The sequence below is a fragment of the Struthio camelus genome, chromosome 2 (assembly GCF_040807025.1).
Source record: "Struthio camelus isolate bStrCam1 chromosome 2, bStrCam1.hap1, whole genome shotgun sequence".
Lineage (NCBI taxonomy): Eukaryota > Metazoa > Chordata > Aves > Struthioniformes > Struthionidae > Struthio > Struthio camelus.
The window spans coordinates 13,229,152-13,254,299 of NC_090943.1; the positions used below are offsets into that span (position 1 = coordinate 13,229,152).

Genomic DNA, 25,148 nt, shown 5'->3' on the forward strand with positions numbered 1-25,148 from the left:
CACATGGGACCTATGCACTTGGGCTAACAATGGCTGTGTCCATAGGCCCCAGTCCAACACAGCTATTTAGAAATGTACATATTTTAAGTCAATAACATCCCATTTATCTTAATAAGACAATGCAGGTGGCTAGGTGAAAATAAAGCACATGATGCTACTTACAGATGCATCTATATTGACTACTTGCTGGTCATATTTAACTGTCTGCATCTAAGTTTTCTGACAACTGCAAAATGCTTTATTCTTAGGCCGATAGATTTTTGAAAATACTATCAAGGTAAAGGGGGCCTGTAATAAGTAATGGAAACGTGGTATAGTCAGGTTACGAGAGTAATTGGATACAGGGCCACTTACAGGAGAACAGGTCCCCTGACACTGCAATCTGCAGAGTCAGAGCTGCTTTTGCTCGGTGGGAAACTGACTTCTGGGGACCTTGCTAGTCGGATGAACTCTAGATCTGATATAAAAACAGATGTATTTCTTTTCCTCTCACCTTATGTCAAGGCATTAAACAAGTAACAGGAATCATAAAAGCAGGAAATTTAGAAATAAATAGGATTCTCTATGTAAGTACATACAAATGTAGTATATGATACAATAGTAGTAATTAATAGTAGTAAATGATAAAATAACAAGATAAAAAATTAGTTAAAATCTCTTAACAGCAAAGCTAGACAGTCAGACCCTCTTTTGAAAATTATGGATAACTACAGCACTGACGTAAGTAAATGCAGTTCACTGACTCCGTCGGCGTTTCAGTAAATGGGCATATAGTCAATTTTCCCTTGTGTTTCCATCTCACCCTCTGGACCCTCCACATTTCACACGTGAAAACTTGCAGTCCCAATGAACAACATAGCAGAGGCAGCTGCCTTCCTTGCCTTTGAAACCAAGCGAAGCGTGAGTCTGACACTATGCCTATAGAGTGGAACGTCTTAGGTCCAGGTTCACCTGCAGCACATGCTGGATGCTGGCGCGTGGGTAAGAGACACCCTCACCTCTGCCTGGGCTCCTGTGGTGGCAACTGAGGCACAACAGGAGGCAATAATGGTGCGACCTAGCCAGGGCCATGAGCCATGGCCAGCAGAGCTGAGTGTCTCAATTCGCATTTTGCTTCCACTTTGCATCTATAAAGAGAGAGGTCCAGAACACTTTTCAGTATTACTTATTTTTTGTTCGTGCTGTACATGCAGAATTTCAGGAACAATTGCTCTGATAATAAGTAATCTTAGAATTTATGACAAAATAATTGTACAATTAGTTATAGATGCTCTTAAAGGCATACTCTGCTGTGCAGCGTACTAGCTTGTGTGTCAAATCATACATCATTACACTTTACCAGACGTCAGAATTTTAAATAAGTTCTCAGTTCTTTCTTCTATTGGCAGATAGAAGGAAAAACGACCACTCACGTCACTCTGAGCCAAATGAGTACTTTTTCTGATTTATTTCATTATGACTGCAGCAACCTGTTGGTTATAGAACCTCAATATAATTATTTTGGCTGAGATATTCAGGATTTTGATATTATTATTTCCAAAATAGAGGCTTCACTAGTTACTCTTTAAGGAGGATAACAAGTCCAGAAGTTCAGAACTCATATGATCTCATATGAACCCATCTGATATCAGTGGGACTTAATCACTATTTAAAAATTAAGTATGCAATGATAATTCATCTCTGTCACAACACTAGAGTCTTTGTTTGCATAATTATGCATGTCTGGGAGAAGGACAGGCAGAAACAAAGGACTCACTAGTAAAGGAACACACTTCCTTATCAAACCTACAAAGGGACAAGAATAAATAATCCTGACATTGGCATTTGCTACCTAGGATATATGCTTCAAAGGCATATGGACATTACGCCACAGACAGTTCAGGCAGGGCTGCTGAAATTGTAGCTGCATATTGCCCATCAGGCTACTGGGAATTCATCTATGATCAGCCTACCTGGAGTAATTTTCAATGTTAGTGTAGAACTTTATGTGTCCTCCAAGACCATAATATGAGAGCTGTATACTGACTGCTGGAGTGCTGGATGTGTCTCCTAGAAACAATGTTATATCTTGTGTTGGGGGGCTGGAAACAATTCCTTTTGAAGTGACAGAAAACACTGGGGACTTCTTTTCAAAATTGAATTCAGAGAAGTTTTAAAATAGAATGTCATACTGAAGCATAAAATTTAAATGATTGATTTCAGTGATTGTCAAATAAGCGCAAACATCTTCTACGCTACTACTAATCAGGTCTAATGCACCCTTTCTGCTCTTTGGTCTATTTTACAAAAATCTATTCACCTTTTAGTTCATCTAAAATTTGCCTATCTCCTAACACATAAAAGACACCTCAACAAGCATTTGTTGGGGTTGGCGGGGGGAAGAAGGGAGATGCTTATAAAAGAGGAGGAACAGAGGGATGACGAGGTCAGTTGTCATCAGCAGAAAGGATTCCTGTGTCCCATAGCCACTACAGGGTACTCAAAGGGTTTTGGTCCTAATTGTACAGACCTTGGTACATGACAGTGTGACTGCACCAGTTCACAAGACAGTGGAAAAAGCCTAAGGAAAATAAACTAGGTGGTTCCCCAAAAGTCAAAACATGCATCTAGTACAAAAAAGCATTTTAACATGGACTAATTCAAGGTACCCATGTTAAACTGATTTCTTTCAAGTATTATTGGAAAACAATTATAAGAAGTGGCTGAGAAAAAGACAAGACTATCTTAATGGTTTAAGATGCAGGACTGGATATGGAAGTGAAGGAGGAAGAAAGCAAAGAAGGAAACCTAAGTACTTTTTGGTGTGAAACTGAACAAGTTTTTCACTCTTTCTAAAGAGATTTAAAAGCTTTTCACTTTTTGGGAAGATCTGAAAGCATAGCCTATGTCTAACCAAAAGCTGAAAAGCAAATAAAAAGAATCCCACTTCCTTCTCTTCTCATTCATGGCTTTCAAAGGCTCTGTGTGAGAAATAGTAAAGTAACAGTTTCTTAACTAAAGAAACAATTTCCGTATTATTATAAAAGCAAAAAAGAAAAAAAACCTGAGAAGGCAAATAAAAACATATCCAATGGGATTTCTGTGTGTGCATATGTGGATATGTATGTGTTTATGTACTCCTTTGGTTTGCTTCTACAGATGACCTCGTGCTAACAAGAGCAGATGGGGGAAATTTATTCTATCTTTATTTTACAACAATCACTCCGAATCCTTTGCATCATACCTTAACTCATCATACCTTGAGGCAGACACATGGCTATCACAGTAAATAAGAGCTAAACCACTAATGCTTCATGGCTAAAGCAGAACCGTACAGGCTAGAGCTAGATCACGCTAGTCGTAAATAGCTAATAACTCCTTTGTGAGCTAAAAGAGAGTTATCATAGGGTTGCAGGATAAAGCCCATCATTAGTTTCTCCTAAATGTTTAATAGTTGATCTGAAGCTAAAGCTGTACACAAGGTTTTGTTTTATCATGTTCCAGTTCATTTGTGCTTTAGTCTTGGCGTGTATGGCAATTTCAAAACCAGGGTGTTAGTTGATGTTACTTAAAAAATTGTATAGGTACAGTCCAGTGACTTAGGGCTTTACTTTTTAAAGTGTTCTTTTACCTTCTTTATTTATTTTCTGCTATTCTGTTCCACTAAGGCTTAACCAGCCATTAGCTTTTATTAGTAGAGCTAAAATGAATGACACTAATGCAAACAGCATAAAACATTGATCTATTTTTATTAAATGAAGGAGAATAGGCCTTACAGGGTCTGTTGGGTTGTATAATTTATTTTTCTACTTAAAATTACTGATATTCCCTTAGCATGATCCATATATACAGGTTATGCTTAACTCTGTTTGAAAGCAACACAAATGTAATACATAGTATATTCTTATTCACCTCCTGTTCTGAATTACCAGCAATTCAAGAAATAGCCAAAATTGATAGTTCCAAAAATTGTAGAAGGAAATAAAAAATGGAACAAGGAGACAGATCATCATCTTGACACAATTAAATGCTGCTTGTGAAGCCAGTATGACCCAATGGCATTTTTTAAAAGAAAGAATTATCCTCAGGCATTTTTCTGCTCAGGTAATTTTGCATGTTTCTGCTCTTCCTAGCTCTGCCCAATTTTAAAGGTCCAATCCTGACTTAACTGCTAAGTGCATTTATCTGTCATTGGTTTTAACAGAACACAAACGTTCTCAGCACCTCACTAAAGTTTGCCAGGCATTGCAGAATTCGGCCAAATAACTAATCACTGTCAGATAAAATCAAATGTCAAAGAAGTAGCTTGGAAACTTCACCCGCAGGTTACACACTCAGTTTTCTCAATGCTTAGGAATTAAATTTAATGTCATCTAGTAAAGTTGCTATTATTTTTATAATAGCAACCAGGAGGTCCCGAGTAAGATTAGGACAACATCATTTCAGACATGATTTAGTGGTTCCTAAGGGACCTAAAGGGCTACAGTTCCTAAAGGGGTCATAGTGCACAGAGATTAGAGATAATAATAAAAAAAATATATTTTGAGGTAAAAATTTATTTTAGGGTACCAAAGAATACCTACACTCACCACCTCAGGCTATATCCTCCGAAAAAAATCTAGCCAGTATTCATAGATGATTATTTTTCAATAGTTCTGGTCTTGAAGAGGCAGCTCACATTCCCAATATTATAGGGAAGGAGGAAAGCAGAAACATATCAATCACTCAACAAAGAGGCTTGCCAAGGAGTGTTATTTTTCTTTTGCAGCATTTTCTTCTCAGCAGCGGCCCACGTACAACTTATCAGGAGATATCGCAGATGCCCATCAGAATATTTCTCTGTGCTCTCTCCACTGTTAGTGCTTGAGCTTAATTTCTTTGTCAAGTGCTCATACGGGAGGAGGGCAATGGGGAAGCAGGGAGATATGTACTTGCTTCATTGTGATACCGCCCCCATCTCCCTGCTTGCTGTCGGCCTGCTAATATTTGCATCAGACCTGCTGGATTGCTGCATTTTTTTAGGATTTTTTGTAATTAATTCAGTCTCAATACTCTCCTCATTTCCATAGTTCTCAAATGTCATTTCATCTCTTTTGATCTGCTTCCCCTTCTTTTCTCCCTTCTCCTTCTTTGCTTTCATGCTCTTTCTGAATTTTGAAATGGATTTTATTGGTTGATAGAGGCATTTGAAATGCTTTCAGAGGCCAGTCCTTGGAAACATGGGATAGCAGATTGCTTAATCACATTTCTCACCTAGAACCTGTATAATAAGGGTGATACATAGGGTGTGAGGCTGTGAAGCTGCTAGTGAAGATGAGCTAATGGACCTTGGCCAGCCTTAATTAGAGTTTCGAAGCCAAGCCTTTTCCTCCTCTGGCCATCAGTGTGTCAGCCTATCAGTTTTATAACAGCTGTCAACCTCCTCTGACTAGTTTATCTTCATATTTCCTATTTTGTGTGTTGACATGGCACCAAAAGAGAGTTATTTCCCTGCAGTGAAGGGGCCCTTTGTTCTGCCAGCAGAGCAAAAAGTGCCTCTTCTCCAAGGCCCCAGCACTTTCCAGGAGGGGCCAGGCTCGGCAGGAACCAGAGCAGAGCTCGCTCCCGACGCCTTATGAGACTGGCAATCTGACACTTCTTCTTCCAAAAAAACCCCAAAACAACAACAAAACAAAAAAAAAAATCACTGCAATAAATCCATTATGGCACACAACATGAATTGTCTGTCCGACAAAGACGGTAGAGTGAAACTTTTCCTGTTTCAAACTAGTTTAGGGAGGCTTATTCATTGCATACATCATTTCTAGTTAAGAGCTCCCAACCAGCTGTGCAATAGGTAAAACAAAATGTAAGTTCTTAATAACAACGGGTTGTTTTCATGAGGATGGGCTGACAAATTGCTTTCTCCCGAAGGATAAAAAGGACTGGCTTTTAGGTATGTAAAAACTGTAAATATTTCTCTCCTGCTTTTGTTCTTTTCCAGCCAAAAGCATCTTCAGAGAGCCATCTGTTTCCTTGCCACAGAAAGAAAAAATTTAGGGTTAGCAGGCTCCCTCCATTTATTCATCTGGTTTTGCCTTGGGTTAAATGTTGGAGAACATTGCCATTTGGGAAGGGTTTAGTTTTGCCACTAGCTACAATAAAGGCTGCTGTTTCTATCCACAATTACGCTTGTTTGTCTCTGTTTGTTTATTTATTTATTTATTTTCAACGAGACTCGCAAAAGAAGTGGCGCTACTCTAGTGCAAAATGAACGAGACTTCCTCTTTTCAGTTTATTATCGTCATCTATTTCTCCCCACTAAAGAACGGAGGAAAGTCTCACTCACTCGCCCCCTGCCCTCCCCTCAACCCCAAAGAAAGTCGCAATTGTACCATTAAGTCTTGAGTGCTTTAAACAGGCAAACGCAAACACAGTACTTACAGGAAGGAGCTCTGCTATCCATATGTTCATCTCCTTCCCTTTACCTAAACCAGACGATTACCTCAGCAGCTCAGCTGTGTTATTGAGACATTTCAGCGTGAAATTTGTTTTTCCTCACTGAACTTTAAGCGGAATTTCAAGTGCCAAGTCTCCAAAGCCAAGTGGGGCTATTAAGAGATAATTACTAATTATGCTAATTTGAGAAGTTGTGCTATTTCTTTCCCTGGTCATTTTATCTGCAGCTCTCCTGAGAGAACAGTCCCTATTCAACGTTAATAACCTTTCCCGGCTAAGCATTCAATGGAGGACACTGTGTCCTAAACCTAGGAATATTTTACAGTTAATCTAGATATGCGGCAGTAAATTAGAAGGAAAAGCAAGTTGCACTAATGCTAATGACTTACATTATTAATTTCTTGCAGCAGCACAAACATTTGATTCCTCTCCTTTCACACGTTGATACAGCTTTTTGCTGATGATTTCTTTTTAAATGAAAGAGTCCTCAGTGATTTGATATACAGTATACAAATAATGTTTCTCAGTGATCATTTTCTAATCCTAACTATTGCAAGCTCATATAACAACAGATTAAAACAAAGAACAAATTTGATTTGTATTTGCAATGTCTCATCTATTTTTGCATTATTTATGTAAATATATCAAATATATCTTTCACAAATTCTATATGCATTGCTTTTTTTTTTTTTCTCTCACAGTTACTGGGTTGATCGTATTAATCTGTGTAGTGTGCTGACAGAATAAGAGGCTTTATTATTATTTTAAATAAAATAATGATTTTAGGTTTTATTTGGTGTATAATTCCATTTCTGTTCCATAGCAAAATATGCACATTTTACATCTTTTATATTTATAATTTATTTGTCGAGTGGCAGTTATAGCCATAGCCTTCTTGGGTTGGCGCTCCCTTCAAACACTGACACACTGAGATAGTCCTTTTCCCACACTTTTTGTTGCCAAAATCTTGTTTCTCTACTCTTCAGAATGGATCATTGCAAGCAAAATTATTACAGCTGTACACAAGGTCTAAGAGCAGATAGCTCCCTCATTATGAAACCCTGGCTACTTTCACATTACAGTAAAGGCCAGTTCCTGCAATACTTGCTTGTGCAATTACCCCACTTAATGGATAACCTATATATGTAAGAACAGCTCCTGGGAATAAGGGCTGCAGGGTCACACTGTACTTTTGCAACTATACCATGAACACTATAAATATTCAATGGAGGATAGTGACATCTGAAATCAGATGGACAAAACAGTCACAAACATGTGCTTGGAGCCACTGATGGCCAGATACAGCACAGAATTGCAGGCTACCTGACCCAGAAGTGTCACCACTAATGAGAATGGTAGCTGCACGTTTAGAGTAAATAAACTCCCATCTTCGTTCAGTTCATCATCTCATTTGATAATTTGTTAAATTTTATATCAGTAGTGTGTTTTAATGAGTGAAGTTCTACTGAAGTCCTTACTTCAAAGCTACACACAGTGACCCAGTTATCGCTGGGCTCACTCCCCAGCGTTACTGCGCGGATCCATCCAAGGCATCGAGGCAGGGGCTGCGATGTTGCAGCCTGTAGCCACGTTCTATATATCAAACCCACAGTAGCCCTCGAGTCTGGCCTGCGGCCGCGGCTGACAGCGGGCGGTTACCAGGCTGCTCAGCCATCCCATCCACCCTTGCCTCAGGTGACCTCAGACCTCTTCTCTGAAATCATTTCCAGCTGCTGCAAGCTAGAGACTCCTCCAAAGGCCACACAGTCCATGCTACATGTTAGTTTAAGCGGAGTTTACCACTGTGAATTAGCAGCAAGTAATGTAGATATGTTGCTATTTTTAATCTCACATTGTCCTAGGGACCACTTAAGACAGCAGTGCATGAACAGCTTCAGCTCCCTATGGGTGACAACCACTGTAGGTCAAGAGGTAATTTTAGAAAACAGGAAATATTTAAATTTTTATAGGAATTGGGTCTGTGTTCTACACTTTCCTTGCAGTTTGCTGACCCTAGACTCCATGTGACCAAAATAAAAATGAGGATCAAGTGACAAAAATCAAACCATAGTTTTTATGTTTAGCTCATACTTCAATTTTTCATTATTTTCAAATCAGACAGGCCTAAAAAAAATGCATATTTTTTTAAGGAGACAAAATAACGTAAGCACTCGAAATCTTGAGTTACGCCTGTTTCTGTAAATTGTAATGCATAGCCCTCAGACTACAGTTTAGTATTCCCAATGTGGGAGTGGGAGGACTACATTCACGTGGGAGATGAATTAGGCCCTAAAAATACATCCTTGCAATAAAGGAAAAGATCATTTGAAGGTTCAGCATTGCCAGTTTCAGAACGGAGCTTCCTTTATTGGAATCCATTTTGTAACTAACTGCGCAAAGTCACCCCTGAAGCCCTGATAAATGCCGGGTAAAACTCAGCTCTTCCTTGCTGATGGCCCTTGGAGGACAATTGACCAAGACCAATAGGCCACTGTGCTCCTGTAATACCACCGAGACATATAAAACAAGCACAACATCTTTTAATTTCCAGCTAATAATATCTCTATACATTCATCTGCAAGTACATCCAGCAGAACTGGCTATTTGTATTGTCCCATGACCCCAGTATTTAGGCATCTCACTAACACATGCTCAGCTACAGCGACTAACTTGCACCTGGACAGACACTCACAGAGTCCATGGATTTCTTCATATAACAGACTTTCCCCCTATTGTCAATGAGGGAGAGCACAGAAGAAAACGGAGTAGCTCATGACAACCTTGTCTCATGTTAGCTCTCCCTCTTGCGTACAGATTTGTCCTAAGTGCAGTCTTATAAGCTTGCAAGTCTCTCACAAGCTCCATCAACTCCGGAGACATCGTGTCTTCTAAAGAAAGAAGAATTTCTTGCCCAAAATTGAGCTTAAGCAAGCTGCTTTTGTCAGCTACTCCCTTCTGATGTATTGCTATCCAAACACAGCAGCTAAGGCTACCAGATGCAGGGGACCAGCCAACGCACTAGAGAGGCTGAGACCTCTGGGCTGCTCCCTAAAGGGGTTTTTACAGTATTGTTAGCACAACAACCTTTTCTCAAAAAGGCTTTACAGAAGAGAGGTATGGATCTGGGCAATGTGAGGCTGTAAGAGAATAAGCATCTGTGAGAGAGAAGATAGCTCTTAAAAAGAAACAGAAAACAAGAGGTAGTCAGGAAAGGAAGATACTGTATCTCCTGAAAGGCCTGCTGGAATATTTAAAATTAGTTCTTCCTGGGGAAAGAAATGAGCATTAGAGGCAATTTCAAAATGCTTCATGAGCTACATTGGTCACAGACACACTTGTTCTGTGCACTTTGAGAAACAATGGCAAACTAGAATAAGAGGCCCATAAAGACACTTCATATTTCTAATTCTAGCTGAGACAAAGCTCTCTGCACATTTTTTCCTGTTCATGTTTGAAATTATTTTTAATACAGTACCTACAAAGATCACGGATAATCACACTTAGTCATGAAGGCAAAAAAAAAGAGTTAAAAAATCAGAAATGCTAGCTGTTTTCTTTCAAGTTTACATAATAGAAATATTTATAATGATATTATTTAACCATAGCATTCTCCAAAATTGTGTGAGGAACAGAAATGCACTGCTTCGAGAGAGTCTAGCAGCCACTGGCACCGTCATGCTTCTATTTATTCTAAGGAGTTATATATGGGGCAATCTGAATATCCCCCTTTGTCCCTATTCGAGCTGGACTCGAGAACTGAGTCCTTTGGACAGACAAGTCCATGTGGGTGTTAACTTCCATGGAAAGTAAACAGGCAATTGCTGCATGAGTTATGTGACACTTGGAGATGGCCAGTCCCTTTTGGAGAAAAAAAAAATTCTCTGTGCTACTATTTGGTGCTTGAGGTAGTAACTAGAACAGCAGACATGACAAGAAAAGAAATATTTTATTCATCACTCTTCTATTTGTTCAGACAAACATATAATATCCCGACAAAATGTCTCTCCCATTATCCCTTCATGCTGCATGTCAGGGAGTGGGGTAGAGAAACTTTGCCATCCCACTGCTTGCAGCTGAAAGTATAAAATGGTAAATGGCTCCTTCCTCCGACGCCTCCCCTCGCCCGAACCACATCCCACCTGCAGACTCAAACACTGGGAAGAAGACACTTCCCAGGCGAAAGGGGTGAGGCAGAAGGGGAGAGGGGAGACTTCACTCTGGTTTGCCCCACAAGGAGCAGCAAAGAGCTCCCCAAATCAGAATTTGCTGAATCAGAGCCCAGATAATGCAGAGTGCAACATTTCAACCTTAAAAAAAAAAAAAACCAGTCATAATAAAGAATGAATAACAAACATGTGGTTATCATGTTACCACAAACATGATAACAAACAAGATGCAAAAAGATTAATTATAAGGTTGACACTCATTCTTGCCTTTTTGGCTGAGATTATAAGTGGTCTGAGCCTAAGAGAAAAATTCAAAGCCTGAAACTGGAGTTTTGCTAATTAATCAGTTATAACTGCATAAGGAATTACAAGCCAGGAGTAAAACAAACAGAAAACAACAAAGACAAAAGTGAATGACTAAGAGAGTACGAAAGTCGCACTGTCAACCAAGAAACACCTCTACATGAGCTTGTTAAAGTGATGCAGCTCATATAAAACTTGTGCTTAAGAATTAAAAATCAACTATGACAACAGGAAAAAAACAATCTTATGAGCCAAATGAATCCTGGAAATTTGGCCTAATACTTATTAAAAAGTAGGAGTTTGATTTGAGCTCCTAGTGAAGCCAAGGACAAAACTTCCATTGAGTTCAGCCCTTAATATGAATATGCATCTACATTAATACATGCACTGCCAGAGCACATTTTGGCACATTAATATGCATAGTACTAGAGTGTCTGTGTTTAAGTATATAAATAGAAATTGAATATAAACATATGCTTTCTTATCTCCGAAGTTTCATTAGTAACAAAACAGCGTAGAGAAATTATTAGCTTTTTTACATGATGTTTTCTGTTAAGTCAGATACTGAGCTGCTACTGCTACTTAGTAAAAAAGCATTCAACAGATGGGGAGTCTAGACTGACAACTTCTGTGTTATGCAAGTGTATTTTTAAACCTCTTTTAATGTTAAATTCTGATGCTGTGCTGTAGAAACGAAATAAAGGGCTTTCTTGAGTGTGCAATTTTAACTTCCTTGTTTGCCTTTTGAAACTCAAATTTGCCAGCGATCCATTAGTGATAGCGCCAGTTAGCATGATCCTAACCCACACGAGCATTGCCACTAAAGCCCGCTCAAGACAACACGAGCACTCACGCGAGAGTGACCTTTGGGACCATGGCCCCCGTACGCAGGCAGGCCCGATCCCCCTGAAGAGAGAAGATTCCCATGTATTTAGTGCATGCCGGCCTGCGCTCCGCTCCTCTTCATCTCATTTCTGTTCTGTCTTTGTCTTTTTTCTTTTCCAGTGGAAACACCAAAGGAAATTGGGCTTTTTTTTTTTTTGGCAAATCCAAGATAAAGTTGATGCATGTATATTTTCAGTAATATTACCTACTCAACAAAAACTGAACTATAACCTTTATGTATACAATGCATGAACGTATACAGCCCAACATATGACACGTGAAGATATAAAATATGTTTTTCCTAGTTGTTCCTACTGTATCAGAAAATAAATGCAATCTCTTTAGATACACTGTCACATGCTATTAATGCTATTTTAAACTATATTACTTAGGTAGCATTTATTTGTGTGGTTCATTTCTTGTCCTAGGAGACTTTCATTTGTTCTAAGTATGAACTTACTCTAGATTTAAAATGGTAAAAGCAAACAACCGTAAAAACATAATGAAATCACCTTCAAATCTGCTTAGGGTCTCCCTTTTCATACAGCCCCCCCCCCCGGTCATAAAAATAATCCCCAAAATTTCTCCGAGATTATTCCAACAAATCCCGCAGCCATCAAATCCTAAAACGTACTCCACCTGCTAGTGAAACTATCACAGTAATTGTCTGGGCTTTTATCTAATGAATATGCACTAAAGCAGTCAAAACAAAACTCTAACTTAATCCACATTACTGGGCAAAGTTGCTGAAACAAGCTGCTGCAGGGAAAATTTATGTAACGTGTTGTCCACGTTGGGCCGGGCCAAGCTGCCTCTTGCTCAGAACGGAGAGAAGCCCGTTGCCTGGGTTCGGTCGGGGAGCCATACCGCTGCCAACCCCCTGCCTCCCTCTGGGTTGCGGATGTGCCCACAGCGTCACATCGCGTTGTGTCTCCAGCACGCCTGCCTACCTGTCCGTTACGTGCAGGCGAACGCTACGCTGAAGATTGCTGAAGATGACGGAAAAGTCTCTCTTTGCGAACCAGCATCACCTCTCCCACAACACGCCACGCTCACTCACCGATACCCGGCGGAGCGGAGGGACACGACCGACAGCAGTTTAGCCCGTGGTCTGTACGGAGGCCTGTGCGTGACTGCGCCTGCCGACGGCTACGCGCCCAACGCCAGCGTTTGCAACAGCGCGGCGTGAGGCAGAGCAACAAAAGTAAAATGATCTGAAGCCAGGATTAGCAAACCATCCTTCGCATCCCAGTGCTCCGCGCAGGAGGCACACGCTGCTCCGGCGACAGGGGCTATTAGCGGAACAGAGTCTCGACCCCTTACCTTTGCTTTTCGCTCTCATTTCTGCCCAAGCAGCACAGAAACGAACTATACCTGTCATCCTCAGAGAAACAGTTCTTCAGATCAAGTAAACGTTAGGAAGATCAGTTAAAGATGATGACATGAGACTGGCACCCTGAGAAATATATGTTGGTAAGCAGGTGCATTAGCCGCTTTTATAAACAGGAACTATTTAGCAAAAGAATGCTAATTTATAAATCAGTCCCCTGCTTCCACAAAATATTTAAGCACCTGCCTATCTGTATGCAGACCTTGTTACTTATCATTTATCGCTCTTCTGAGTAGCAATGGACTGCACAAGTGATTCTGCTGAATCAAGGCCATACGCTACCCTAAATATCTTTTATGATGTATGGCTCTGAGCCAGCCACTGATATCATACACACTTTTGTTTGTATAATTTGTACGAATAAGAGCTGCTCTGACAGGTGAGGATACACACAAGGGAACTCAGACCGTGAGGAAAGGGGAGGAGAGAGAGCTATGTTTTGGTAAAGAATGACTCATTTTAAAAGGGTAAATATACGATAAACACATGTATCTCGAGGGCTACATACACTTTCTTTAATGCTACATACTGCTATAAAAGGCGCTTCTTTTAAGCCTCTAAAATCATTAGAAAAATAGCTTGGGACAGCTTCTGCTGTGCTTAAATCACACTCCCCTTATAACAGCACCCTACAAGACCCCAAATAATCGGTAATTTGTTGGTTGCTTTTCACCTCCATTTTATTTTGGTGACTCTCTATGAGGGATTTTTTTTTTTTTTGGATGCAAAAATAAAGTAATGATACATACTTTACATCAGGGAATAGATTTTTTTAAAAACATTGTTTTTAACTTTTAGAATTACAGTCCTTGACTCAGCAACTAGACCTTTCTCCTTTTTTTTTTTTTTAATTTAGAATTGTCTGCCATGTTTTAGTCAAAGTATTATCTTGTGGTTAAGGAGCACAGTCAGTTTGCTGTACTTTTAGTTAAAGTGGAATAAACTCCTAGTTCTCCGAGAAGCACATACATGCATAAAAAATTGATGAACTAATGGTGAGGTACAAACGTAGGGACTGTTATTAAGATTTTTAATGGAAATAAAAGCTGTGACATTTAGATAATATTTAAATCTCATTGAAATTAAGTCATTCATTTAAAAGGACCAATCTCATTAAAAAAAAAAAAAAATCCCTAACCGTTTCAATCAATTCCATAATCAAATTCTACTAGCGTCTTAAGGAAGTATTTGCACAAATACAGTCATTATACAGATTTGTCCGTGATGAGCTGCTAATATCGAAGAGGGTGTTCCCCTTAAAACGTAACTTGGATACGCAGACACCTCCTGCGTGCTCACAGCAAGCATAGCTGGGAGAAATCAAGGGCGCCCCATTGAAGCCGAGGAGCAAAAGTGATTTAACATCAAGTAAGAATCCGATCGCATTAATTTGTTTATGTAATTTAAAAAAAAAAAAAAAAAAAAGCCCTCTTCCGAAGGCCACGGAGCAGGTAGGCAGCGGTGCTTTGCAAACAGCCGCGCCAGCCTGGCTCGCCGGCAGCAGCTGCGCTCGGCTCCTGCGCTGCGAACGCCCAGCGGCACGGGGTGCGCAGCGCGGCTCACCGACCCGTGGGAAACCCGTACCGCTACCAGGGACCTCACCGTGTCAGGGATGTATTGCACCATGACAAATCCCAGAGATGGGATGCAGCTACAGATGTGATGCAGCTGCAGAAACAACAGTTACGAACCAGAAACAGCGGTTCATTTAATCCTGGGGCCTGAGAGCTGCAGGCTCCTGAATCCTATCCTTTGATAATTAATTCTGCAGATGGATTTATTAACTCTTCTGACTCATTTTACCTCTCTGGAAATTGGGGGTAACTGGTCTCTCTTGTGAGGGAGTTAATAAGAATTTCTGCAGAAATACTATGAGGAAAGTGCATGTACCTAGGATGATTATGCTGATATGTTTTTATTAACTATGGGTGGTGAAAGTCCTTTCTGGCTTGGATGAGTTGGAATTATCTGAAGAGGAGAATGATCTCAGTCACAGGCAGGGAAAAATAGACCAATGTGCCTTATATCATACAAGTGTAAATTTAATATGGGATTCACTGGTAGCCTTCAGTGCCAGAACATCTCTTGTCTATGGTTTCAAGTCTTACGGCATTTAAGCAGACTATATCAACTGCTTAAAAATGCGCATGGGCTAACTAATCTACAAAGTTGTGTTCTGTTAAACTACATCTATTACAAAGCAGATTTTTAAACTGCAAAGTGCTATTTCATTTCTGGCTAATAAAACCATGCATATATCTTTAAAAATCCCCACATTTGTTTTAGATATGAAATACTCATCTTTTGAGAGCTGGTACTTTTAGTACTTTAGTGCCTGTTTTTATCTTCTGGTTTACACCTTGTGCCATAACAGGCAGAGATTCTTTTAACAAACTGAATGCAGAGCTAAGGTATTATTTTAAAAAAGTATTATTGGCAGGGTACAAGCTAACCTAGAAAGACCTGAATACGTATATATCCTCTTTTTTTCCTGTGCCTGAATTCTAAAGGATTCACAGAGTGAAACTTTTTTTACTTTTTTTAAAAGTCCTGAGATAAGTTGTGCTCATGGATTTCAGCTGAAGGCACATAAAATAGCCCTTGTGGGCACAGTACTAAGTAGAGCAAACCCCTGTCGTGCATCTGTAAAAACTGGTCATTCTAAATGTGAATTGAAAATGAGTCAAGTATCTTGATTTTAGAAAAAACAGATTTTGCAGATGCACATCAGATGCTATAGCATCAATAAATGATAAATGCAGATCAATCAATAATCTTGTGGCAGTTGCAGCTGGAGGAGACCTTCTGTCAATGATATTACAGCACTTTTTTTTGTACTGTTTCTTTTAAACTATTAAATGCAGGCAGCAAGAGCTGAGCTACAATTTAATTCCTGTCTTGGTGTTTATCAATGGAAACAATACAGACCGCTGCAATTCTGCCTCTTGCCTCCCCACATGACCATTCATATGACCATTTAAATACCCATTCTTGACTGGCACAAAGGAGGGAAAATTACAACCTGGAAATCTACTAAGGAAAGTTAATTTTAGTTAAATATTATTCAAGAAGCTATAGGCACTTCACCTGGCATTTTGCGGCAGGTCTGATGGCACGGATGTAAAACAAACACGAGCTTAGTGTCTGCTTCTGCTCCCCTTTCAATGAATTCTTCCATTAGATTGAGCTGGAGGAAGATCAGCACACAAAGAAACTTGAAACCAAATCTGCCTTTTCAGTGAAGGTTTGGGGTTTCCTGACACGAGTATTACAGGCTCCTGTACAAGCTTCTGTGTCTGCTGCAGTCTGAATTACTTAGTTATTTATCATGGAAAGCGCATGTACAAAAATAGAACATAGAAATATCTTGAAAATTCTGCATTATAAGGAGTTTTTCATTTATTTCTTAATTTAAAAAAAAATCTTCTGATCTTTGTAACTGTGCCTTTGTTATTGTCTGCAAGACCTTTGCTGTTATACAGAAGGTGATCATATATATATGAACATATTCATATGATTTGTATAACATACATATTTTAAATTACAAATCCATGCAGCATGTATTTATGGGTGAATATATACAGATATGCACACTATACAATATATATTGTATTTTTACATCACTGAATGTTTTTTATGTTATGTCAAAGAATTTCAAACCCAATTGTAAATAATTTTTTTTGGACTCAGTGAGGCTGTTTAATATAGCCTGCAGTTTTATTTTAATTATAAACCCATTGATTTAACATGGCGACACAACTACAGCAATGAAAAAAAAATTGTATTTCATACATTATGTAGAGACGCATATACACACACGTGCACAGTAGCACAATTCTGCCACCCTGACTCACGCCAAGAAGAAGTTTCAATCTCAGTGAGTAGGGGCAGCAGGAGCAGGCCTTATACAATAGTAATACGTTATTAGACTTGGCTTGATAGCCATCATTTTACATTTGTTAAACCCCACTATTTAAGTAATAAACTGCCATTTCACAGTTTCTGAGAAGTGGTAAGAAGCAGGCAATTACATCAAATTAGTTGTGTGTAAATCTCTTTCTATGGAGATGGAGAAAAACGTCTGTCAAATTCTTTTCTTCCCACACCTTCCAGGAGCTTTGACTCTTCACGCTGATGTTTCATTAGCGGTTAGAGGAAGGTGACTCTGCTAATAATTTTCAGCACTATTTCTCTTATAAGGAACAAAGATGATGTAAAAATAGTAAAAAAAAAAAATAAAAAAAAAACACTTTATCATGAAGCATTTTACTGAGACCTCGTCACTGCTCCTTACCGAGCGGCACATAAAACAGCAGCGCCCGGGGCTGCAGGTTCCTGAAGCGGCTCTCACAAGAGGCACGATTCAAAAACCCGGTGCAATGGTTGCCTCAGCCATCGGACCCAATCCTCATCCGGGCAGGAACACTTCCACGGATAAGCACTAAGGTTTGCAAGAGTAATCTCCTACTCAACATTCATTTTACGAGGGTACGGTAGCAGTCATGTCAGTAACTGATTTTCTTCTTCTACTTAACTAATCATCCTATTTTTATACAGTTCATTTTGACCACATGGTATCCCATTGTTTTGTTTCTTTTTCTAAGAGAATAAGAAGGAAAGGGGGGAATTTTTTTTTTTAAATTATTTCTATTGTTATCACTCTGAACTCACCACAGCAAAGTAAGAGATTGGGAATGGGTCTCAATTCCAGTACCCCTTTACATATATCCTGCAGGGAGATTAGCGGGAACAGAAAGGAAGAGAATTTAAAAAGTGATCTGGCATATTCCAAGGAAATATGACTGTTTTCTTCATGCTTGCATTTTTGAGTTTGGTGAGCCACACAAGTGGCTATGGATCACCACTACTGTGAATCAGCCCAGAAATTCACCTCCTGAACTACTGTGTTTACTAGCTTTAGTCATAAAGACAGAGGGAAGTGCAAAAAGCCTCATAGCGAACATGAGCGAATGAACTGCCTGCAAATCACCCTGCCTCTAACTTCAGGTAAGTAAGGAGCCAGATAATTTCCTGAAATAGAGGATTCATATCTCACAAAAAACCCAACTCCCTAACATATCCTACCTAAAGCCAAAACCTACACCCATTGAAGAGATCAGTAAACTTTTTGGCTTTGGTCTCAGCTGAGCTAATAACCACCTCATGTCCCTACACGTGAATATATCTTGCTTTATCCCATCTCAAAGCAATGAATAACACAGCCTACCTATGCACTGTCTCAAAAGAAAAAGTCCTTTTACTGGTTTTAAATGTGTTGAAATTCAGCTCCCTTAAAGGCCTATTTGTAAATAAATCAGGAATCAACCAGTGTAGCCTGTTCACCTCCTTCACAATCTTTCATTCATTATTATAGTTCCCTCTTATGTTTGTCTTCAGATTAAACAAAATAAATCTTTTCAATTTCCTTCTACTGAAATTTTATACCTCTCTAATTCCTTTTGTCATATGTCTCTGAATCCTCAGTTTCCAGTGCACATTTCTGAGACAGAACAGCCAGAATGAAGCATAACACACTCTGTGAAGAGAGACCCTTTGTTCATCAGTGACACTACAATATCTTCAATATTATCATCCTGCTCTGCACTGTGCTTGCCTTGTTATCGTGCCTTCGTTAGCAGTGGTTTTCACGAAACCATCCACAGTGAAGGCCAGTCCTTAGTCCTGAGCAGATCCCTCAGAGTAACACAGAGCAAGAAGTCAGAAATTATAGACAAACCGAACAGCAATGATAACACCACCCTTTTAATGCTTTCTATTAAAGCATTAAATTCGGTTATTTTATGACTCAGGGAGGGTTCCCTGTTAGTATGAGTTGATAAGTTGCCTCCACCAGGTAACAAGGTGGTCTTTGTAATACATTGCATCTCACAATATGCTGTTAAAACTCCCCTAGGTTGGCTGCTTTGTTTAAGACTCATACAACAGGGAACAAAGGTCAGCTAGAGGAAAAAATGTAAGCACTTAATTTTACCATTGAAACTTATATAATTTGCAGGGAAACCAAGCTGTTTTACACAAAGAATATCAAGTTCATCATAGATGCCTTTAGAATGATCTGTCTACCGATGCATATCAGCTTTTTTGTCTGGATAACTAAAAATTGACAAGGAAAAACAGTAAACTGCCGGAAAGGTTGTAGAGATAGCTGTAAACATAGGAATCAGTTTAGGTTCATTACTACTCGCAAAACATACACAATATTTGACAGCATTAATTCAAAAGAAGCACACTTAATGGAGATCAGATACTCTAATCTTTCACTTCATGCAACCTGCTAATCTAGAGGGAATTAAACGAACCTGCGAAAACAGTTGGCACAGACCTTTAGTAGCTTTGATATTTCACAAGGCAATTTCACGTGACCTTTAATTTTTAGTGCAGTGTTTTCCATTTGTAGTGGATCACTTCTGAAGGGGCTGCCCTAAGTATTTTTAAAACTCCATTAATATCACTTGAACCGGAATTTGTAAGCAAAGCTGTAAAGGACCACCTTACAGAAGAATTTCCCTACCCAAATCACAAAAGAGGAGCTACAGAATTTTAAGCAACATGCAGCAACTTCCAAACTGTGATACTTTGCAACTTGGTTTATATGCCTCTGCATTACCACTGGAGAAAGCAAAACATCCAACTCGATTTCTGTGTTTAAAAAGGTAAAGATGGCTATTTTTGTGATTGCTCATGTAAGACACGTTCCATATTTATGTCAGCATTTTTTCTACTTATGTAAGTAATGCTTTGAGGTAAAGTTGAAATATTTTGTTCTCTCTCAAACCAAGACGTGCCTTTTTATTGTCCTCACACTTATGTGCTGTTCCTAGGAAGTTACAACTCTGCTATAACCTAATTGTCTGCTATTTAGACATGGACTCATGAATTCCATATTTTTATTCTAAATTTAAGTTCAGTCATTGTAGCTAATGTCTTTGATGCTATCTCAAATTGCTGTCATTACACGGATCACTAGAAATTGGAGGTAATAGCAAAAAAAGAAAAGAAAAAAGAAAGGCACAAAATTAGGTGATGGATAAAGGTTTAATCAATTTAATTTTATCACCAGATCCAGTTCCTTCCTCTTGAGCTGTCAGGGAATGAGATAAGCGGAACGCATCTTGAAGCGCGGCACAATCCTGTTGTGGAGAAGGAGTTGTGTCCCTGAACCTAGCCAAGATGAAACACGCTCATTTATTACTTTGGCATTGCAGGATGATGAAGAACCAAGCTGGTTTCCTCCCTCCGTCCCCAGCACAGTCTTTCTATTTCATTAATTTTTCATGGAATTTCATTTCACAATCATTTTGCCTCTCACACCCTTCTGCTGTCCTTATTTAGTTTATTCTGTCAACTCTTATTTCATGTCCCATTGTAGCAGCGGCAACTTCAGTCATGGCTTTCTGCCGCAGCATCAGGGATACCTGATTCTCTCCCGTTTGATAATTAACTTTAATCACCAGCTCTGCAAAAACAGCATTACAAATAAGGTGCTTTACTTCTTGTCATGTACTGGCAAATAACTAAGAAATGGCATATTTCCAACCATCCCTTTCATATGTAGTTTCTATAGGTTGATTTCTAAGAAGTTGCTGAAGGCTGCTGAAGTGTGGCCCTTTTGGCATTGTCACAAAATGGCAACTCTGCTTTTGTCTCTGCTTTTACCATTTATCTCTGAAAACAAACTTTCTGTTTAAAGTCTATACCAGCCTATCTGCACAAAATCTGCTGAAGCCTCTGTGCTGAATTCTGTCAGTACTCTGGCATATTCCGAAGCCTTGGAATACACAAAGCAAGAACCCACAAATCCAGCCACTTCTGTTAAACCCCTAAACATTTAAAATAGAAAAATATGCTTAATGAGTTAGAGAAATCTAACTTCTGGTCATTTTATACACATAGATATCTTATTTTTCTCTCTTTTTTTGTCTATTACTCTTATTATCTATTGCTCTTACATAAAATTAGTATACAGATATTCTGGCAAGCATCTATATTTATTTTTCATTTGGTCTTTGAGAAATTTGGATGTTTACTTCCCACTGGGAGTTAATATGCTTATTTTCTTAATGACAATGAAAATATTCCTACCTATAATAACTTAACAAATAGCTATGAACATCCAAATATTTTAGCTTTTTAACATACTTTCTCCAAGCAGTATAAAACTGAATGCAATCACTATGCAAATATATACTTGCAATGCATATTGCATTGCAAGGATATTTAATGATAGCTCATGAAGGTAGGAGCTTTATACTGAATGGTGGCTGGATTTAATAAACCTTAAAATAAGGTGCATGCAAATTAATTACTGGACAATGTCTTTGTACACTGGAATCACACTCACTGTCTTACAGTCTTCAGTGCTCTATTTGCGTATATGGAAATTCTCTCTTCCTCTTGTGGCACGTGGTTTTTATTGTTTTCAGCCTAAATAATCTCTGAATAACTAAATTCACTGTGTATTATTTGCTTTCCCGGCTGGAACTTGCTTTCTACCCGCCAGGAAACTCCTAAAACTGACAACTAAGGTATATGAGAAATGGAACAAAGTGCTATACACAAACATGCTAATTTATAATTCACACTGATCAGGACAAAAATATGAATAAATACCTGGAAAGTAAATTAGAGGGAGAAAAATAATGCTATTAAGTAGAAAATAATGTTTGTTTCTACTACAAGGCACTCCTGGATGTTTTGTAAAGCAATGCCTCAATCTGTTTTTAAACACAGTTAATATGTAACACGACCGATACAATATATTAATTCATATAAATAATCTGTTAAATTCATCTCCTTAAAGGGTGTGAATGTGACAGATAATTCCACTTTCTTATTCTGATTAATACTCAATTCAAATGTAAGACTGGAACGAATTTCTTTCTGTATGTATGTGCATGGATATCTTTGCATGTGTGTGCATATGTGTGTATGCATAAATATGTGTGGATATTTACGTGCTTAAAAGCATTGACTAAAAGTATTCTTGCTATAAACAAGAAGATAAGTGCTGGAGAATAGCTAGATGTGAGTGGTTTGCAGGTAACCCTTTAAAAAGGGTTTTCACATTTATTAAGAGAACAGATTTGCACAATAGTGGAGCACATATGTTTATTAGCCTTATAAAAGGCTACCTCTTTATGGGAATTAATTTTCTTGACTAATCATCAGTATAGCCAATTTGTTAAATACCCCTTCTGTATTAGACACCATCAAAAAAGACAGAAATACACGATAAGTAAACAAACTAGCATAATAGCTAAATCCAACAGGTTTAATACTGGGCATGCCTTAAGTTACAGGCATTTTTGCCAGTATAAATTCATAGAAATGTACATATGTGAATATATACTGTGAGCATATAGAAAAGAAATTCTAAGAAGTATGAACACAAGCATTGCTTCCTACAATTATTACACTAACCAATTACGTTATTTGGAAAGTGGTTACAGTATCACATTTGAAAGAATAAAAAATGAACCCTTCAAGTGCGCAGTATCTTATTGATATTGGTCAGTCAAGCGCCTTCTAGAACGCCACCAGCCTCCAGCTGGGTATTCTGCAAATAGCTGTCACTTACCAAGTTACTATTTAGCAAGTTTTCAGCTTTAAGACATTCAACTCCTTCATTATTTTGGCAACACACACACAGCAACAAAGGAAGCAGCAGAAAACAAGTCTTATTAAAAGATCCTCACTTTTGTCCATTTCTTAAGAAGATTAACACAATCTACCTTTAAAACAGAGCACCTTCGTTCTGTTACATAGGTGAATGAATTATTGCATCATTTCCGTTTGCCAAGCACAGGATAGCTAGGACTAGGCTAAGTTTTTTAATTCCCTTAACAAGTAGTTTTGCTAGAATAAAGAGAACAGGGAGAAGTCTGTAGAGCACCACTTAAGTACACACAGATTTAAATGCATTGAGTATGGGAGCTCTTCCTCTGCTCAGTATTTTAAGATTTATTGTGTAATGCAGCATACAACAAAACCTTTGCATCAGGTGTTATAACATGCTAAAGATTTGCAGCAACAAATCAGTTACACATATACTGGCACTACTGACATATCTACACGTCTGTTGTTTTTACTTCTGTTATTCATAGTCATAGTAACAGTGACCTAAGCAGAAGAGCTTAGACATGAAAGTTAAAGTAGTGAGAATCAGATTATATAGTCTAGCATTTGACCACTTTTTTTTTACTAGTTGCTGTACAAAACCTGCTTTGACTCCTTTCTAAAAAGTTATCGAGTAACATGCTTATTGGCTCTAAAATAACCAATAATTAAAAGACACTTAGCTAATGGGGCCTCCAAATTAGAGTTTCCAAAATCAGAAGAAATAATGCCAAACCATCAGCTTGAGCTGATGAGCTAGCTAACTAAAACTTACGTTAGTCCTACATAATGATGACAATTGCAGATTAGATGAAATATATGACTTAGATAATCTAACACTTCTCGTTAGCATCTTTGCAATCTAATGCATCACAGTTGGGCATTTCTGGCACTCTGCTTCTTATATCTGTTCATTTTACTTTAAAGTGTTCACAGTCTATTAACTTTGGCTGTTCAAGCAAAACATCAAAAAATCAGGCAATAGTGTGTCATCCTCTCTACAGGAGAAAACAGGACAGCCTTGAGAAGAGCTTTTATCTAGGACATATCCACTGCTTGCAATGACATCCTCTAGCTCTCCTCATCTGATTATGACATTTAACGTTTCTCGAGCAAAGATTTCCTTTCAGAAGGGGAACAACACCTTTGCACATAATAACTTCAGCATAGCAAAACTCAGCGGACCTTCAGGTTTAAAAAAAAAAAAAAAAAAGCAGTTCACCGCAGCAACCTGTCGGGCAGCAGCTGGGGGCTCAGCCCGGTGCCCACCTTGTCTCGCTGCCACCAAGAAGCTCTGCCATTTAGTCGCGCCTGGGCACTAATATCTGCGCTCTACATGTGCAAGTCAAACATACCGCGCAGCCTTGCGCCCGCCTCGGCGATCGCAAGAGGATACTGAGAAAAAAATCGGAATTAGTTGCAGTTTTATGTGGATCTGGCGACATTGCAGGGCAGCACCCGGGGCTCCGGCTGCCCCGAGCAGGGCACGGCGAGCCCCGGCCCGCAGAATCGGACCCACTTGGCCCCAAGCAAGAGAGGCAGAGAGCCGTTTCCCTTCCCAAAGCGACAGCCCTTGCTCCCCCCTGCACTCACCGGCTCGCAGCAGGTAACAGCCCCGCTTGGCTGGGCAAATCTTCCCGGCAGGATAACGCGCACCCTCCCCGCCCCTGCCCCGGCCGTCAGGGCAGGGAGCATCCCAAAGGCCACTGCCAAGTGCCCGGTTGCTAAGTAAATGCAGACTAAAAACAGGAGCAGCCGAGGTGTCTGTAGGTGAGGATGCACGTGTGGGAAAGACGGGTAGAAAAAGGAAAAAAAAAAGAGAGAAAGAAAGAAAAAGAAAGCTCTCTAGCTCTCTTACCTTTCCTCTTCGATCGCCTCCTCCTCCTTCTTTTGGACTTGCATTTCAGTTGGCCGCTCGGCCCTCCGGCCGCTCTGCTCGTCCCCAGCACGGAGGTCATGGCCGTGGCCGGGCGCGGCGCCGCGCTCCGCCGCCGTGCGCTCTCCCCGCTTCCCGGGGCTGCTTTTATAGCGCGGTGGGTCGGGCTCGCCGCCGCGGTCCTGCCCAGCGCGCCGCCTGTCACCGGCAGCGCTGGGCCGAGCCGGGCCGAGCCGAGCCGGGCCGAGCCGGGCAGCGGCGGGGGCGCAGCGGAGCCCCGGCCGGACTCCGGGCGCGGCTCCCACTTCTCGCCCCTCCGCGAGTTGCTCGGCGCCGGCCACTTTGAAGCCGGCCCTGCCGGGGGGTGCGGGGGGCGGACTCGCCGCCGCCGCCGCGGCTCCCTCAGCCCAATCGCTCCTGCCTCCCCGCGCTGACATCAGCTGCGAGGCGGCTCCCCTCCGGGCGGGCGGGTGCG

At 39.9% G+C, this 25,148-nt stretch overlaps 1 protein-coding gene across 1 annotated transcript in view; it reads right to left on the reverse strand.

Annotated features, from left to right (window-relative positions):
- ADARB2 (adenosine deaminase RNA specific B2 (inactive)) overlaps positions 1 to 24,841 on the reverse strand; it is a 325,000-nt gene extending 300,159 nt beyond the window's left edge. Inside the window, exon 1 of the mRNA XM_009683959.2 lies at positions 24,656 to 24,841. Within this exon, the coding sequence (XP_009682254.1) occupies positions 24,656 to 24,755 (100 nt within the window). The 5' untranslated portion in view covers positions 24,756 to 24,841. The remainder of the gene's footprint in view (positions 1 to 24,655) is intronic.
- Between the last annotated feature and the right edge of the window lie 307 nt (positions 24,842 to 25,148).